The 18,223-nt window shown below is 42.4% G+C and overlaps 1 protein-coding gene across 1 annotated transcript in view; it reads right to left on the bottom strand.

The window, feature by feature from the left end:
* The window catches only part of C6H1orf185 (chromosome 6 C1orf185 homolog), a 35,168-nt gene extending 17,824 nt beyond the window's left edge, over window positions 1-17,344 (bottom strand). Inside the window, exon 1 of the mRNA XM_042055301.1 lies at window positions 17,227-17,344. Within this exon, the coding sequence (XP_041911235.1) occupies window positions 17,227-17,344 (118 nt within the window). The remainder of the gene's footprint in view (window positions 1-17,226) is intronic.
* Between the last annotated feature and the right edge of the window lie 879 nt (window positions 17,345-18,223).

Raw genomic sequence — 18,223 nt, 5'->3', positions numbered from 1 at the left:
CTGGAAGACGATCATTCTTACACTCATGGCTTTCGGTCAGGGAAAGCAGAAGGCCAATAGTTCCGGAGACCCAGCTAAAGGAGTGATCACTCGGAGCCTGGATGCAACCAGTACTCTGATTTACAACCCCCCCTGCCGCCCCCCAGACAGATTTACTTGGGCTGAAAATGTGAGCCTTTCTGAAGAGGGAATCTAGGGGTGATTATGTCAGGGCAACTTTTGTTCAAGTTGTGGCAGAAGGAGAGATGATGGCCGTGCGTACTGCATGGGGCTAGGGCACGCAGGATTACTCTTGAGCCTCTGGCACAGATGGCACCGTCTTGCTATTTTCTATATTCTCAGAGGGCCCCGAAAGACTTGGTGGAAGGAACTGCTGCTCTGGGATTTCTGGGGCCAAACACATTCTGGCTGGTGGGAGGGGGCACCCAGGAGGACCTGGGCAATGTGAGCTTTAGTCTCAGCTGGAGGGAGCAGTGGAGAGGAGCCGCTGTTTGCCTTGTTTCGGCAGGGCTGTACACAGAGAAACACTCAGGAATTAAGCCTAGACACTGGCACCGGTGGCATGACCCTGCAGGAGGCCAGGGCTTTCCCTGCAAATATTCCTTAGTGGCGTGATCCATTTGGATGGACATCAGAGAGAAAACAGCTGCCAGCTCCGACTCACAGTAAAGTGCTTAAGGACAGGACTGGGGTGGAGGCGGAGACAAAACATTCCCACCCCCTTTCAGCAAAGAAGAAATAATGACTTTTGTGTTTTCTTTCTGTCGAAATTTGTTTTCTTTCTCATTATTTCTACCATCATCTCACATGTGTGTCTCTTTATCTTTTTTATTATATCCATTTGTTTTATTTAAAATTATTTTTAGATTTATTATAGCATAGGAGCGTTTTGCCTGCATGTATATATATAAGCACACCATGTCCGTGTCTAGTCCAGGGAAAGTTCGAAGAGGATTTCAGATCCCCTGGGACTGAAGGAACTGAAGGTTTTGAGCTGTCACTTGGGTGCTGGGAACCAAACTTGGCTCCTCTGAAAGAAAACAAGTGCTCTCAACCACGCTGCCGATTCTCCAGCACTACATCCATTTATTTTATTTGTGAGGGGTAGGAGAAGGGTTCAGGCACCTGCTGTGGTGTACGTGTGGAGGTCAGGAGACTGGTGTGGGAGGTCCTTCTGTCTATGTGTTGCTTTTATTGGTTAATGAATAAAGAACTGCTTTGAGCCTATGGCAGCGAAAAACAGAACTTAGGTAGGCAGGGAAAACTAGGCTGCTTGCTGGGAAAAAGAAGGGCAGAGTTAGACGCCATGGAGCCGCTGCCTGAGATAGCTGTGCTGAAACTTTCCTGGCAGGCCACGACCTTGTGGTGATATACAGATTCATTGAAATGGGTTAAATTAATATGTAAGAGTTAGCCAATAAGAAGCTAGAGCTAGCCGGGCGGTGGTGGCGCACGCCTTTAATCCCAGCACTCGGGAGGCAGAGGCAGGCGGATCTCTGTGAGTTCGAGACCAGCCTGGTCTACAAGAGCTACTTCCAGGACAGGCTCCAAAGCCACAGAGAAACCCTGTCTCGAAAAACCAAAAAAAAAAAAAAAAAAAAAAAAAAAAAAAAAAAAAAAAAAAAAAAAAGAAGCTAGAGCTAATGGGCCAAGCAGTGATTTAATTAATACAATTTCTGTGTGATTATTTCGGGACTGAGCAGCCGGGAACTAACTAGCGGCTTCCTCCAATGGGGCAGCTTGCAGAAGTCCGTTCTTACCTTCTACCACATGGTTCCTGGATATTTAACCAAGGCTGGCAGGCTTGGCAGCAAGCACCTTTACCTACTAAGCTATCTTGCTTGTCCCCTCTTTCTTGTTTCTCTTCTCTTTCCCAGCATCTGTTCTTATTAATTATTAACATCTTTAGTTTGAATAATTTTTAAACATTTAGTTTATAAGTATTCTAATTCTTTTCTAACCTTCCTGGGGATGTTTCTATTTTTTTGAATTAGTTTTTATTGCTGACGTGTGCTTTCTTTCCTCTGAGTTGCTGTGAGGATTGTGACTCCAAGAAAATGCTGCCCACTAAGGAGACCCTCCTAAAATAAACTGATAGCATCCCAACTGATGGAACCACAATGTAAGATGCAAGGAATGCAAAAGGCACAGAAATAGGACTCCTCCACGACCTCAGTAACCAAATTAAAAAAGACATGTTGAACATTTACACAATGGAGTACTACTCAGTGGTTAAAAAAAAAAAAGACATCTTGAAATTTGCAGGCAAATGGATGGATCTAGAAAAAAACCATATTGAGTGAGGTAACCCAGAATCAGACAGACAAATATAGTATGTACTCACTTATAAGTGGCTTTTAGACATAAAGCAAAGAAAAACCAGCCTACAGTCCACAACCCCAGAGAACCTAGACAACAAAGAGGACCCTAAGAGAGACATACATGGATCTATATAGGAAGGAGAAAAAGACAAGATCTCATGAGTAAATTTGGAGCATGGGGGTCATGGGAGAGGGTAAAATGGGAGAGGGGAGGGAAGGAGAGGAGTGGATAAAAAAAGGATAGCTCAATAAAAACAATAAAAAACTATATTATGCAATATTTTATGGGTCATGTTTAAGATGTATAATACAATGTTGTAATATATGTACATATTGAGAAAAATTATCACAATTAAAGTCAATTAACATTTTCACTCATTCATTCATTCTTCATATATGAATAATGTATAATAGAAAACCTCACAGTTATCATTGTAGCAACTTTAAAGTGCAACTTTAATGATTTGAGGGAAAAAAGGAGATGTTGAAATGGTTGGACAAAACAAAGTCTAGATTTTAAAATAATGAAAGGCTATCTCAAAGAGTATTCAAACAGGCAGATAAATGAGGTAAGGAAGTCTACTTAAGAGTTAAATTAGGCTGGGGCTGGAGAGATGGCTCATCAGTTAAGAGCATTAGCTGTTCTTCCAGAGGACCCAGGTTCAATTCCCAGAACACATAGCATCACACAAGCATCTAACTCCTGTTCTAGGAGATCCAGTGTCCTCTTCCGGCCTCCACGAACACTTTAAGTGCATTGCATATTGTGCAGACAAAATACTCAAACATGTAAAAATAAACAATAAATAAATTAACAAATTGTTTTTTTTTTTTTTAAAAAAGAGTTAGATGAGAGGTAACTGTCTTAGCTAGGTTTCTATTGCTGCAATGAAATACCATAACCAAAAAGCAGGTTGGGGAGGAAAGGGTTTATTTGGATTATACTTCCAAAACATAGTCAGAACAAGAACTCAAGCAGGCCTGGAACCTGGTGGCAGGAGCTGACACAGAGGCCATGGAGGGGTGCTGCTTACTGACTTGCTCATCATGGCTTGCTCAGCCTACCTTCTTATAGAACCCAGAACCATTATTAGTCCATGGCACTGCCCACCATGGGCTGGGCCCTCCCCCCTTGACCCCTAATTGAGAAAATGCCTTACATCTGGATCCCATGGAGGCTTTCCCTCAACTGAGGCTCCTTCCTCTCTTACGCTCACTTGTGTCAAGCTGACACACAGAACCAGCCAGTACAGTGGCAAGATGCTCCAACAGACAAAGATTCTTGCCTCGTGTATGCCCCTCCACATCATACATACACACACGATGATAATGTTTTTCTTTTAAGAGCCAGATGAGAAATCCGACAACATGGATGAGCAATTCAATAAGGAAACTGAGATTCTGGGGAACCCCTTCTAAAAATTCAACAAATTAAAATTTTAAAGGGACAGTAGAAATCACAACATATCATATTAAGATGAAGAAAGAATAACAAGGGCTGAAGACAAGATCAAATAGTTCAGACAGCAATACAAAGAAAAATAATTATACAACAAATTTCAAGAAATCACAGACACTGACCTAGGAACCTACGAAGTAGAAGCAGGAGTGATATAAATCCTAAAGGCAAGAAAATCTTTTCAATGTAATTATAGCAGAATTTTCCCCAAATCTAGGAAAGGACATGGCTAGCCAAGTACATGAGACATTTAGAATCCTAAATAGATATAACCAGAAAATAACTTCACGTCACATTTTAGCTAAGCTGCCAAGAGTACAGAGCAAAGAAATACTATTGATAGAAATAACAATGCCAAATAAACCACAAAAGGAAAATTCATCAGAATTACAGGAGACTCCCAGAAAAAATCCTAAAAGTCATAAAACATAGAATAATATTTTAAGAACAAAGAGTAAATAATTATGAACAAAAGTTACTGTATCCAGCAAAGTTATTCTTCAAATCAACAGAAAAGTAAAGAACTCCTAGGATAATCACAAAATAAATCAATTAATGATATTTCAGAAGATATGTAAAGGAATTCACACAGATGAAGAAGAGAGACAGTCACAAGCAAGGGGCTTCCCTAAAGAATAAATTTCACAAGAAGAAAGTATGAACAACTGGGAACTATGAAATAACCAAATTAGGAAGTTCAACACAGTAACACAGGAAACTCCTAAGGCAAATAAGGAAGAAAAGAACAAAGTATTTGAATCAACCAGAAAACAACAACAAAACACACTGCACAATTACAGGAATTAGCAAGCCTCTCAGTCGTAACTTAAATCTAAACAGCATTAACTTTCCAATTAAATGACACAGACTGAGTAAATGGATTAGAAAACAAGGGCCAGTTGTTATTTGTTGGCAAGAAATGTATTTCACTATTTGGCACTATTTGGGGAGGTTTAGGGAGTGTGGTCTTCCTGGAGGAAGTACATCACTTGGGGCAGGATTTGAAGTTTCATAGTCTTAAATCATTCCCAGTTGGCTGTCTCTGTTTCAGGCTCATGGTTGGCGGTATGAGCTCTGGGATCTCAGCTTCCTGCTCCAGCTGCTATGTCTGCTGCCTACTGCCATGGTGTCTTTGCCATTATAGACCCCAAGTATGGTAAGTCCTCCTCCCCCTCCTCCTCCTCCTTCTCCTCCTCCTCCTCCTTCTTCTTTAATTAATTAATTTATTATGTATACACATGCCAGAAGAGGGCACCGGATCTTATTATAGATGGTTGTGAGCCACCATGTGGTTGCTGGGAATTGAACTCAGGACTTCTGGAAGAACAGTCAGTGCTCTTACCCTCTGAGCCATCTCTCCAGCCCCAGACTCTTCTTCTACATGTTATTGTGGGCATGATGTTTTATTGCAGCAAAAGAAAAAGTAACTAACACACAGACAGGGGAATGTTAAGGGTGGAGCCTGGTGCACTGAAGACCAGTCTAACAGAGAAAAATGACACCATAATCCTACTTCAACCTAGTCCCTCCTGAACATTGCAAACATTTCTGTTGAGAAAAGAAAGGTGATCTAAATAAAAATCAAATTACATCAATGATTGAACTCCAGATGCACAGATCTCAACACAAAAACACAAGAAGCATGAAAAACAAATCTCTCTCAAAACTGAGCTATCCAACGGTAATGGCTCCCAAGAGAATGACAACAAATCCGAACGAATGGTTATGTTTTCAATGTTTTCAAAGAAACCAGAGCACACAAACTCCTGAATTAATTCTGTGAGAATACAAACAGCTGAACCAAATAAGAAAGTATTTACAATTCAAAAAGGAGATAGAAATACTGAAGAAAACCAAACTGAATAGCTCAGTGGAAAGATTCACCAATGGACTAGTTCTGGAGGCCACCCTCAGTGTGGCGTGTGTACTGGGAGAACTAGACTCAAGGTCTCCTCTTCCTCTGGGGCTACTGGAGCCTGCCACCTGTTTAGCTTCTTCCAGATTCTATTTCCCATCCCCCTATAGTGTCCTTTTCTCTATGGCTGCCAGATTCTGTCTCCAACTCAATGTATTGTTTATTTTTCTAAGACAGGGTTTTGCTCTGCAGCTGAGGTGGCCTAGAACTTGAAGTCTTTCTGCCTTAACTTCTCTTGTATGCAGCAGAAGGACGGATGCTTTTTTCATATCCATTCTGTTAGCCTGTGACTTTTTATAGGCCAATTGAGTCCATTGATATTAAGCGATATTAATGACCAGTGATTGTTAATTCCTAATATTATTTGGTTTTGTTGTTTTTGGTGTGTGTGTGTGTGTGTGTGTGTTTCCCTTCTTTGGGATTTGCTGGTGTGGGATTACCTATTGCCTGAGTTTGTGTGGGCACAGCTAACTTCATTGAGTTGGAGTTTTCCTTCTAGTACTTTCTATAGAGCTGGATTTGTGGATAGGTGTTGTTTATATCTGGCTTTGTCATGGAATATCTTGTTTTCTCTGTCTGTGGTTATTGAAAAGTTTTGGTGGGTATAGTAGTTTGGGATGGCATCCGTGTTCTCTTAGTGTCTGCAAAACGTCTGTCCAGGACCTCCTGGCTTTCAAAGTCTCCACTGAGAAGTTGAGTGCTATTCTGATAGGTCTGCTTTTATATGTTACTTGGCCTTTTTCTTTTTCAGCTCTTAATATTCTTTCTTTTCTTTTTTCTTTCTTTCTTTTTTTGTTTTTTGTTTTTTGGGTTTTTCTCGAGACAAGGTTTCTCTGTAGCTTTAGTGCCTGTCCTGGAACTAGCTCTTGTAGACCAGGCTGGCCTCACAGAGATCTGCCTGCCTTTGCCTCCCAAGTGCTGGGATTAAAGGTGTGCACCACCACTGCCTGCCTTTCTTTAAAGTGATAGTTTAATTGTGTTTTAATAAATAAAGCTCGCCTGATGATCAGAGTGCAGAGTTAAGCCAGTAGAGGCCAGGGAGTGGTGGCACACATCTGTAATCTCAGGACTCAAGGCCATTCTGGGCTACACAAGATTGACTCGGTATAAAAAGAGAAAGAGAACTCACACAAAGGTGTTCCCAGCACTTGGGAGTCACATGCCAGCACTAGGAAGATGGAGACAGGAGAGATATGGTTGAACAAAGAGAGGAATGTAAGGCAGGAGGAGACAGGAGCTCATGGCAGTCTGAGGTCTGGTGGAGAGCATTGCAGTCTGCAGTCAGGCTGAGGTTAGGATCGCCCCTTTGTTTGTCTGAACCTTGGTAGAGGTAAGAACTCTCTAGTGGCTTGGTTGCTTTGCTTTTCTGATCTTCAGCTTGAACCCCAATATTTGTCTCTGGGTTTTTATTAGTCATGCTACATTTCTTTATTCTGAATGTTTAGTTTTTGATTATTATATGGTGAGAGGACTTTCTTTTTCTGTCCAATCTATTTGGAGTTCTGTAAGCTTCTTGTACCTTCCTAAGCACGTCCTTCTTTTGGTTAGGAAGGTTTTCTTCTATGATTTTGTTGAATATATTTTCTGTGCCTTTGAGCTGGGATTCTTCTCCTTCTATCCCCGTTATTCTTAAATTTGGTCTTTTCACGGTGTTCCAGATTTCCTGGATATTTTGTGTTAAGACTTTGTTGGATTTAACATTTTCTTTGACCGATGAATCTATTTCCTCTATTGTATCTTCAACGCACAAGATTCTGTCCTCCATCTCTTGTATCCTGTTGGTGATGCTTGTATCTATAGTCCCTGTTTGTTTACCCAGATTTTCCATTTCCAGAATTCTCTCAGTTTTTGTTTTCTTTATTGCCTCTTTTTCAATTTTCAAGTCTTGGACTGTTTCCTTCACTTGTTTTTTTCTTGGCTTTCCTTAAGGGATTTGTTGATTTCTTCCAATTTTTTGTTTGTCTTTTCCTTGATTTTCTTAAGGAAATTTTTCATTTCCTATTTTAGGGCCTCTATCATCTTCATAAAGTTATTTTAAGGTTGTTTTCTTCTGCTTCATCTGTGTTGGGATACTCGGGTTTCTCTGTTGTAGAACCACTATGTTCTAGTGGTATCATACTGCTCTTTATGTTGTTGAATGTATTCTTACACTTTGTCAGCATCTGGGTTTGGGGTAGTTATAGGTACAGATGTTGATTCTTCCTCCAATTGGTGCAGGAGGAGCCTGTGTCTCTGGGGGCCTCTGCTGACTGACTGCTGGGGTCTTCCTCCAACCGGTGCATGTGCTCACCTCAACTTTTCAAGTGCTAGAGTTATCAGTATGTTCTGATTTACTTCTAGCAGGACCTTGAGTAAAGTATACTTTAGTAAGGTCTATTGTTTAAATTAAAATTTCTCAAATACTCAGAGTTCAAAGGCAATAAGGTACATATTTATGATTGACTGCTTTACTATAATCACCTTAATAAGTATGATGATGAATCTAATACTTTATAGTGTTGAAATGCTAATAAATAGTAAAAACCAATTAAAATATTTCCAAGGCAGTGGCTGCAGAGATGGCTCAGTGCCTGAGAGTGCTTGCTGCTCTTTCAGAGGACCCAGGTTTAGTTCCCAGCACCTGCACAGCTGCGCACAACTGTCTATAACTCCAGTTCTAGGGATCCAACACACCCCTCTGCATGCCTCTCTAAGCACATGGTACACATACATACCTATAAGTATGTATGTATATACTCATCTACCTATGTATATACCTATAAGTTTGTAAGTATATACTCATACACCTAAAATAAGACAAATATATACTTTTTAACTAAAAGTACATATTTCCAAGGGAGACTAGAATCTTTAGTGGTGAGAATTTAGCAAAATGAAAGCAGCATTAGTACTGTGTTCTACTGCTTCATTTCCCCCTCAGAACTAGAGAGCGATGACCAATAAGCATATTCAAAGTGATGAGGAACTCTATGTTACACGAACATATACATAACCAGTAAACTATTTAATAGACATGCTGCGTAAGAAGGAGAATGACAAGAAATAAAAAAAGAAAGAAAACATAAAGAATATAATGTACAACTTGAAAGCATATGGTTTCCGATGGCGCTCCAGCTCACCTCATCTTTTTAGATCCAGAGGGTGAAAAGCAGAACTGGAGGGTAGCTCACTACTGTTTTGAGACAGCAAGGTTGGGGCTGGAGACATGACTCAGTGGTTGAAAGCACTGGTTCCCCTTTCAGAGGACCCTGGCTCCGTTCCTTTCACCCGTATGGTGGCTCGCAACTGTCTGTAACTCCAGTCCCAGGGGTCCCGACACCCTCTTTTAGCCTCAGTGGGTATCATACATGCACATGGCTCCCAGACACACATGCAGGTAAAACTCCCACACACATAAGATAAAAAATAAATAGATCTTTGGGAAAAGGGAAGGTTATAGCTGTGTGCCAAAGGAAATATTTTTGTATATGGAAGGGGAGTGGGATAATTGTTAATTTATCCCATAAAGAAGTCTCTTGTAAGACCCGCATCGGAGCACTGGACTGAGCTGCCAAAGTCCAGTTAAAGAGTGGGAGGAATGAGAATATGAGCAAAGAGGTCAAGACCATGATGGATTCACCCACTGAAACAGTCTACCTGAGCTAATGGAAGTTCACCAACTCTCGCCCAACTGGGAAGGAACAAGCATAGGACCAAACTAGTCCCTCTGAAAGTGGTTGACAGTTGCAGGGCTGGGGCAGACTGAGGGGCTATTGGCAGTAGCACCAGGATTTATCCCTACTGCATGTATTGTTTTTTGGGAACCTATTCTCTTTGGATAGATACCTTGCTCAGCCTAGACATAGTAGGGAGGGCCTTGGACCTTTCACAGAGCAATGTGCCTTACCTACCCTGAGGATTGGAGGGGGTGGGGTGGGAGTGTGTGTAGAGGGAATGGGAGGAGGGGAAGGAGTGGGAACTTGGATTGGTATTTTTAAAAATCTAACAAATTAAAAAAAAAAAAAGAAGTCTCTGCAGTGCCTGAGGTACATGAGGCCAACAATGAAGAAAATCCTGGTACATAGTTTTAATAGCACAGTATTACTGATTACTGGCCATTACACAAGCTACATGGTCCTGATTCAGCATGATGCTATCTACAGGTTTGTTGTGTATGGCCTTTCTTAGGTTGAGGTATTTTCCCAATATTCTGGGTCTCTTCAGGACTTTTATCGTGACGAAGGGATGCTGTATTTTGTGAAAGGCTTTTCTTGCATCCATTAAGACGATGGTGAGACTTCTATCCCTCAGTCCATTCATCTGATTTGCAGATGTTGAGCCATCCCTATGTCTGCAGAGATGGAAAAGGGCATTCCTAGTAAACGAAACTAGGAAATAAGCAAGCATCGCTTTCTACTCTATGGCAACATAGACTTCAGTCCAAAAGTACTCAGAAGAGAAAAAGGTCATCCAGTGTAGGGAACAACCCATCAAGAGGACATTACAGTTCTAAATATGTATGCCCTGAACATGGCTGCATCCAATTTTATAAGACAAACACTACTAAATATAAAGTTACTGATTAACCCCAACACAGCAATAATGGATGACTCCCCCTTCCCCCTTTCCCTATGTTCCCTCCCTTCCTCCCCCCTGCCCCTCCCCATCCCTGTCTCTCTGCCTGTCTGTCTCTGTCTCTATCTCTCTTCAGCAGGCTCTGGTTATGTAGTCAAGGCTGAGTTTAAACTGGAAATGCTCTGGCCCAGCTGGCTCAACTTTTCAGTTTGGTTACTGTTTACCGAATGGCATCCTTCTAAAATGCTTTCCACCCGGTCCTCCTTTATGAAAGAGCGCCTTTTTTTAAGGTTGTGGTCAAATGCTACCTTCTCTACAAAGCCATCCCAGTTTAAACAGTTGGAATTAATTCAGCCTCTCCCCTTCTCATCTCTACAGCTTATCTAAGGCGCCATCAGCCTATCTCTGAGTACCAGCTCCTCACAGAGTCACATGAAACCAGAACTGGAACGCGAAAGGCATTGGCAGCGTGAGAAGCAGTCTGGTCACTTCTCCCTTAATTTCAGCTGGCCTCCTCCCAAAACCTCCTAAACAAACACACAGTCTAAAACTCACGGCACAGCTTGCTCGGTGGACTCGGCTTCAGAGAGAATCCACGAAACCTCACAGCAGTCGGAATGTTTACTCTTACACTCCCTTCCCGTGAGGAAATGAGTTTTCCCAACCATGATGGTCTTGCCCACTAGATGGTAAAGGTGTTCCGAGGTGCGGCTCTGTGTCCTCCACGGTGTCCAGATTGAAATCCGTATATGCTGTGTTCAAGGAAAAACAAAATCCCCTCAAGCATGGATCTGTGCGTGCTAAAGCAGAGTCAGCCAGCGACCGGTTTGCGATTTATTCGAAATCAAGGGAGGCAAGCACCATTTTAGCATTGAAAAGGATTTAAAATGTATCATGCAGAGAAGCCTGTGAGCACGGTCACAAGGCAGATGAGTGTTATTGACAGAAGTTTAACTTTTGCTGTAAGAGCTGATTTAATTTTTTTCTTAAAATTACATTTGTGTGTGTGTGTGGGGGGGAGGTCTGTGCATGCTTTAGCGCAGGTGTGGAGGTCAGAGGACCACCTGTAGGGGTCTGTTCTCTCCACCAGGAAGGTCCTGGGCATCAGATTCAAGTCATCTGGCTCAGAAGCAAATGCTTTTCTCTGCAGAGACATCTCACTAGGGTTTGTTGGTTTTGTTTTGTTTTTGTTTTAATAAAAAAATAAAAATAAAATAAAAAATATGCGAGAAAAAAATTATTTCTTCCTTAGGGCATGAGAGTCGGTAAAGACCGTGGCTTGATGTCTTTAGGAAACCGTAGTGTGCTTGTCGTGGAAACTGTAATTTAACGTGGTGAAGGGGAAGCAGTTACGGCTACTCCACAATATGATACTGAAAGGACGACGTGGATGAATCCCACAACGAGATTCCTTGCAAGCTGCTTGCTCAAACTCTTACTTCAAGGCATCTCTACCATTTACAGCCCTGTCATGAATCATGAGTCTAACTGAAAGGAGTTTGGGCAGGGGAAACACTTCCATCATTTTTCCCCGCAGGAGAGGCACAAAAGCCTCCAGTGTTCTTATTGTTCTCACGGTGCTCTGGGCTAGGAATAGGAAAGTAATGTCTCTAGAAACCTAGGTGTGTGAGCTAGCTCCGGTCACTGTCACTGATACTCAAGAGGAAGGAATTGAGGGAGGATTGTGTTTTCATTTCAGGGTCCACGAGTCACTGGGGCCATTACTCTAGGTTTGTATCACTCCAGAGGATCAAGGCCCCAGGATGTGACAGAACGAAACTGCCCAGTGGGTGGGAGTCAGGTGGGTGAGGTGGGGAGAGAGGGAAAGAGGGGGTGGTATTTTCACGTAAATGCAATGCCAGCTTACATTATTTGAATCTGATGTAATAACTTGAATATGATGCTGGCTGTAGATCAGATTTATACCTGTGTGTTTTGTTTCCTTTTCAATTAAAATCCAGGCATCTCTTTTCGAAACTCCACCAGTTGTCAGTCTCACCATTTCATAGGCAGCTTCTGATTCTTGTCTAGCGTGTTGGCTTTAGCAACTATGTTAGGTAGCTAGTTGAAGCGCTTACAAAATGTCCTGGAGCCCATCACATGGCTGAGGTTCAGTCTCATTCTCTGATTCTCTGCAGGTTGAGAGTGTCAGGTTTAAAAGCGTAAGGCTTGTGGTGTTTCCTGAATAAATTCTGTTGGTGCTGCTTTCTTTCAGTCTCTAAAATTGTCTCTAAGTTGAGTAACCATTCCCATGAGCTTACTTTATCCCTAAGTTCTTTTCCTAGTAACAAGCAAGTGTAATTTGACTCGAGTTTTTGTTGATGTTTTGTCCATAGAGGTCAGGAGGACTGAAGGACATTCAGTAATATTTGCATTCTGGAAGTCAACTTTGGTTAAAAAACAAAAAAACAACAACAAAAAACCCAAAAAACAACAAAAAAAACCACCTTTTTTTTTTTTTTTTTTTTTTTTTTCGAGACAGGGTTTCCCTGTAGTTTCTAGAGCCTGTCCTGGAGCTAGCTCTTGTAGACCAGGCTGGCCTCGAACTCAGAGATCCGCCTGCCTCTGCCTCCCGAGTGCTGGGATTAAAGGCGTGCGCCACCACCGCCCGGCCAAAAAAACCCTTTTTTATGAGATCATTTGTCAGGAGTTTCTTCCATTAAGCTACTTACAGGGCTTGGCGCAGAGTGCTGGCTCGGTGCTGGATGAGAAATGTCCCTTGCAAAGCTGTGTGTGTTGGAGAGGATCCCCAGCCCTTGGTGCTAGTGAGGGGTGACTGGATCATTATGCTTCTGTCTTCATCAATGATTTAATCTGTTGATGATCTGTTGATAAATTCATGGCTAAATGGACTACGGTGGAGGAAGCGGGTCACCAGGGTGTGTTCCCCTGATGCTTCCTCTGCCTCTCTGCCACCTTCTGTGGCTTCCCAGTGTCCTGCGTCAGGGTGCTCAGGCCCATAAGCCACAGTGCTAAGGAGTGGCAGAGTGACCACAGACCGACATCTCTGAAGCAGACGGCCAAACTAAGTCTTCCTTCTTTTAAATAAATCTCCCAGGGGCTTTGTCAAAGCAGCAGCAGCAGCAACAGCGACAAAAATGACGAATACACTCGTGAGAGTGGGACCTTGGGTGACCGTGGTGTGACTCCCATCACCTCAAACAGTAAAGACCACAGCCCCCCATGACACGTTTATATAAATCACTGCGAGCTACCCCCTTTATTTCCCCGTTTAACATGTAAAATGGTTTTGAGGGAAGTGGCTGGGTAGATCATAAGTTTTTAATGCTCTCAAACACCCCTGAATTTGAGTTAAAAAAATGTTGGCTGAAAACGAAGCTATTTATTTTTCATTGTAGGTTTGAAATAATTGTTTCTGACATTCTGGAAAATTTGGCTCCGTGGGTGAAGACAGTTGGTGCCAAGCCTGATGAACTGAGTCCAGTCTTTGGAAGCCACGTGGTGAAAGGAAGAGCCTACTCCCACAAGCTGCCCTCTGATTGCCACGCGTGTCTGTGGCATGCTCACACACCTGCCCTCTGACCTCCACACGTGTCTATGGTATACTCATACACCTGTCCTCTGACCTACACGTGTGTCTATGGTATACTCATACACCTGTCCTCTGACCTACACGTGTGTCTGTGGTATGCTCACACACCTGCCCTCTGACCTCCACATGTGTCTATGATATACTTATACAGCTGCCCTCTGACCTCCACACGTGTCTGTGGTATGCTCACACACCTGCACTCAGAGAAAAGAAATAAACGTGATAAAGAACAGAGCCGGCTAAATTTAATGCTGAGAGATTTGCGGATCCCTTTTTAATTTATAAGGACTTTTCTAAAAGCATCCACAAGGTCATGCTGTCGACATTTATTGAAGTATGTTCAGCAGCAGATATTGTTGTCAATCACCTTCTTTTTTTTTCTGAGACAGGGTTTCTCTGTAGCTTCAGAGCATGTCCTGGAACTAGCTCTTATAGACCTGGCTGGCCTCGAACTCACAGAGATCCGCCTGCCTCTGCCTCCCGAGTGCTGGGATTAAAGGTGTGCGCCACCACCGCCCGGCATCAACCACCTTCTTTTACAAATTCATTATTATTACTTTTTAAAGACATGGTCTCTCTACATAGCCCTGGCTTTCCAAGAACTCACTCTAGTCCAGACTGGCCAGGCTGGGCCTTGAACTCTGGATCATCTTGCCTCCACCTGGAAACTGCTGTGGTTACAGGCACACACGACACTCTGTAACATGTAATCTGATAACTTTATATTCCGTCACTTTTTATATTACCCTTTTATGATTATAGGAGAATTGAGGTTTTCCATAAATATACATTTGCTTGTTTGCTTGAGACAGGTCTTCCTTCCCAGAGCAGCCTTGCCTTTCATCCTCCTGCCTCAGCCTCCGGAGAGATGGGATCACAGGAGTTCATCATTCCATCTGGCTCTGGAAACAGATGTTTTCATTGGTATTTTCTTTTGTTTGCTTTCCAGTTTTTAAACTATTTCTAAGGAAAGGTTTTGTTAACAATTCTTTATCTCATATTTTGTCTTGCAATTCCCACCAGTTCTAATAAAATCGTCTCCCAACCTTTAAAGAATTTAATCTTCGAAGAGTGGTCTGCTTTGAATATGAAAATAGTAGCTAACCAACATATAAGTAATTCAGCTTAACTCTGATCATTGGTCCCTTTTATTTGTTATGAAAAGTATTATAAAACAGAACCAGAACATAACAAAGCTGATGTTTTAAATTACCTTACTTTCAATATTAAATAATTAATTATTGTTATATTTTTATTTGAATTTTTTAAATTTGTTTTTTATTTTATGTGTGTGGGTGTTTTACCTGCATGTGAATCTGGGTACCACATGTGTACTGCTGCCTGAGGCCAGAAGAGGGTGTCAGACTCCCTGGAGTTACAAACTGTACTGAGCCACAGTAGGCATTCTGTATTGCACCTGGGTCTTAACTATGAACTAGAAATAGACATGAAATCAGACTGTCAGGCTGGAGAGAGGCTCAGTAGTTAAGAGCACTGGCTGCTCTTGCAGAGGACCCGGTTAGTGCTATCAACCATTGACCATCTCTCCAGTCCTCCTCCATTTGAAAATTATTTATTTATATAGGTTAAAAATGGTTAAAATTTATTTAATATTACACACACACACACACACACACACACACACATTGTCTGCATATATGTATTTGCACCACATGCCAACAGAGGCCAGAAGAGTCAGATCCTGGAACTGGAGGTACAGATGGTTGTGAGCTACCATGTGAGCTTTGGGAACTGAGGTCCTATGAAAGAGCAGCATGTGTTTTTAATGGATGATCCATCTCTCTACACCTCTTTTAGGAAAAGATTTTTTTTTAAGATACAGTCTCACTATGCAGCCCTGACTATCCTGGAACTTGCTATGTAGATGAGGCTAGCCTCAAACTCATAGAGATCCACTTGCCTCTGCCTCCTGGTTGCTGGGATTAAAGGTGTATACCACTGTGCCCAGTTATGATTATTTTTCTTAATCTGAAGAAATAGTAAAAATATTTGGAAAAAAATCTAAACAATGTATAAGGAGATTAATTACATGTAAAATTTATCTCTTTTACGAAAGCCGGCTTCTGTTAACTTAATTAGGGAAAAGTTGCAAAACACTGTCTCCTCAAATGGAAGCCATGTGAGTCCCTTGCTAAGCCGTGCAAGTCTGAGGGATTGGTGGGACGGCGTGCATGAAGAGCTGAGGAGCGCTGTGTGTGTTGACGTCCTGAAACCGTAGCCCCCTCTACTTCCTGTGCTGTTCTTTATCCCCACTGCACCTCACAGCATACTGGCGTCACTGAAAATTTACCGTCTGCACTCTTTGACTAATGTATGCTTTCCCCTGGTTCTTTCTTCAGGTTTTACCACTTAAATCTAACGATACATTTTCTTCAATATTTTCAAAGCCTTAACCTTATCCTTTCCCCCTTAATTTGCTATTACTCTCTGACTTCGACTCCAGATCGCTCCATCCCCCATCAGCATAAAACTTCTTGGTCCATAAATGCAATAGCATTACCTTGAGTTTAATTAAACCCTAAAAGTGCATCAGTCATAGAATCTGAAACAAACAAACAAATAAAACTTTGGGGTTCAAATTAGATTCAGAACTTATTAATTTTGAGAATGTTTTTGCTTATCTTGATTTCATATGTATAATGATTCTTGGAATTAAATGCAATAATGTGGTGTGCAAATCATTTACCACACACACCGACATACGTTAGACTTAAGTAAAATAACTTAAATAATTCACTTTTCTTAAGTGGCACAAATGATTATGTTTTTCCCTTCCTTCCTTCCTTCCTTCCTTCCTTCCTTCCTTCCTTCCTTCCTTCCTTCCCTCCCTCCCTCCCTCCCTCCCTCCCTCCTTCCTTCCTTCCTTCCTTCCTTCCTGACACTGTTTCTCTGTATAACAGTTCTGGCTGTCCTGAAACTTGTTCTGTGGACCAGGCTGGCCTCACTGTCTGCCTCTGCCTCCCCAATGCTGGGATTGAAGGGATGTGCTCCACCACCTGACCTACATTTTTCTTTTCTTTGCATTTTCCTCTTAAGACATCTATATAGCATAAAATAAAGAATGAAAAGTTATCTCCCCAAATTGCTTGCACATACACACGTGTGCGCGCACACACATTCACACACACACACACACACACACACACACACACACACACTTTTTTCTCCACTATGCACAGTCTGCTCTGCCTTCTTCCAAACCGATTCTACTTTATCAGACACCCCCTACGCTTAGGTGCTGTTTTCCCTGGAAGTGTTCGTTCTCGACTCTCAAGGTCAGCAGTAGTCACCTTCTATTTACTTCTACCAGACCCTGGGCCACCTCTGTCATAATACCAACATATATTGGTATGGTTTGAATGGACCCCACTCCAATCTCATGTGTTTGAACTTCAGCCCCTACCTGGTGCTTCTGTTTCCAGAAGGGCACAGACACCTTTGGCCTGTGTGTGGCCTGGCAGAAATGAGCTCCTGGGGTGGGCCTTGACAGCCCCACCTGCTTCTAGTCCCTGCGCCACCATTTTGCTCTTCCTCTACTAAGATGTGAGAGCTGTCATCCTGTGTGCCCATGTTACAGATGAGCTCTCAGTGCTGTGCCCCCCTCAGCAGGGTGGACTGTATCCTCTGATCCAAAACAAGTTTCTGTAGCCTTTATCTGCTTCTGTCGGTTATTCTGTCACCGCGGTGAGGAAAGTAACTAAGGCTGCACTTTAGGTGTTTAATGTCTTACTTACGCCTGGCCTCTGTGTGACTACCCCAAACCGGAGGTTTCAAGCCAGTCTTTTATATCCCTGGTTTATCAGAGTGCTTTGTAAATTTTTCTTTTTTAAAAAGAATAATGTCTTACTACGGTCTGTTGGAAACATTAAAAAAAAAAAAAAACCCACAGGGGTCTAGGGCTATTGCTCCGATAAGGTGCTGGCTGAACAAATGTAAGGATTGGAGAACAGATCCCCAGAATTTACATAAAGAATCAGGCCGCCTATAATCCTAGAACTCAACATTCAGAGACAGAGGATTCCCGGGACAAGCCAGCTAACCAGATTATCCTGAACTGGCAAGCTTTGGGTTCAGGAAAAGATCCTGCATCGATAAACTACAGAGCAATTGAGGAAGAAACCCAATCTCGACTTCAGGATGCCATACACATGCATGCACCACACACATATGCATGCACACACATGCATGCACACATATGCACGCACACACATGCATGCACACACATATGCACACACACAAAGGAAGGAAAGAGGAGAGGAGAGAGAGGAAGGGATGGAAGGAGGGAGGGAGGGAAGGAGAGAGAGAGAGAGAGAGAGAGAGAGAGAAGCGTTGCAGAACTCGGGGAAGAGGACAGTCACTGCCCTAAAACCCTCCAAAGCAGTGGACTCCATGGAAAGGGT

Source organism: Arvicola amphibius, chromosome 6 (genome assembly GCF_903992535.2).
Source record: "Arvicola amphibius chromosome 6, mArvAmp1.2, whole genome shotgun sequence".
NCBI classification, from domain to species: domain Eukaryota; kingdom Metazoa; phylum Chordata; class Mammalia; order Rodentia; family Cricetidae; genus Arvicola; species Arvicola amphibius.
The sequence above is the reverse complement of the archived record's forward strand: the minus strand, read 5'-3'. Positions and strand labels throughout refer to the sequence as shown.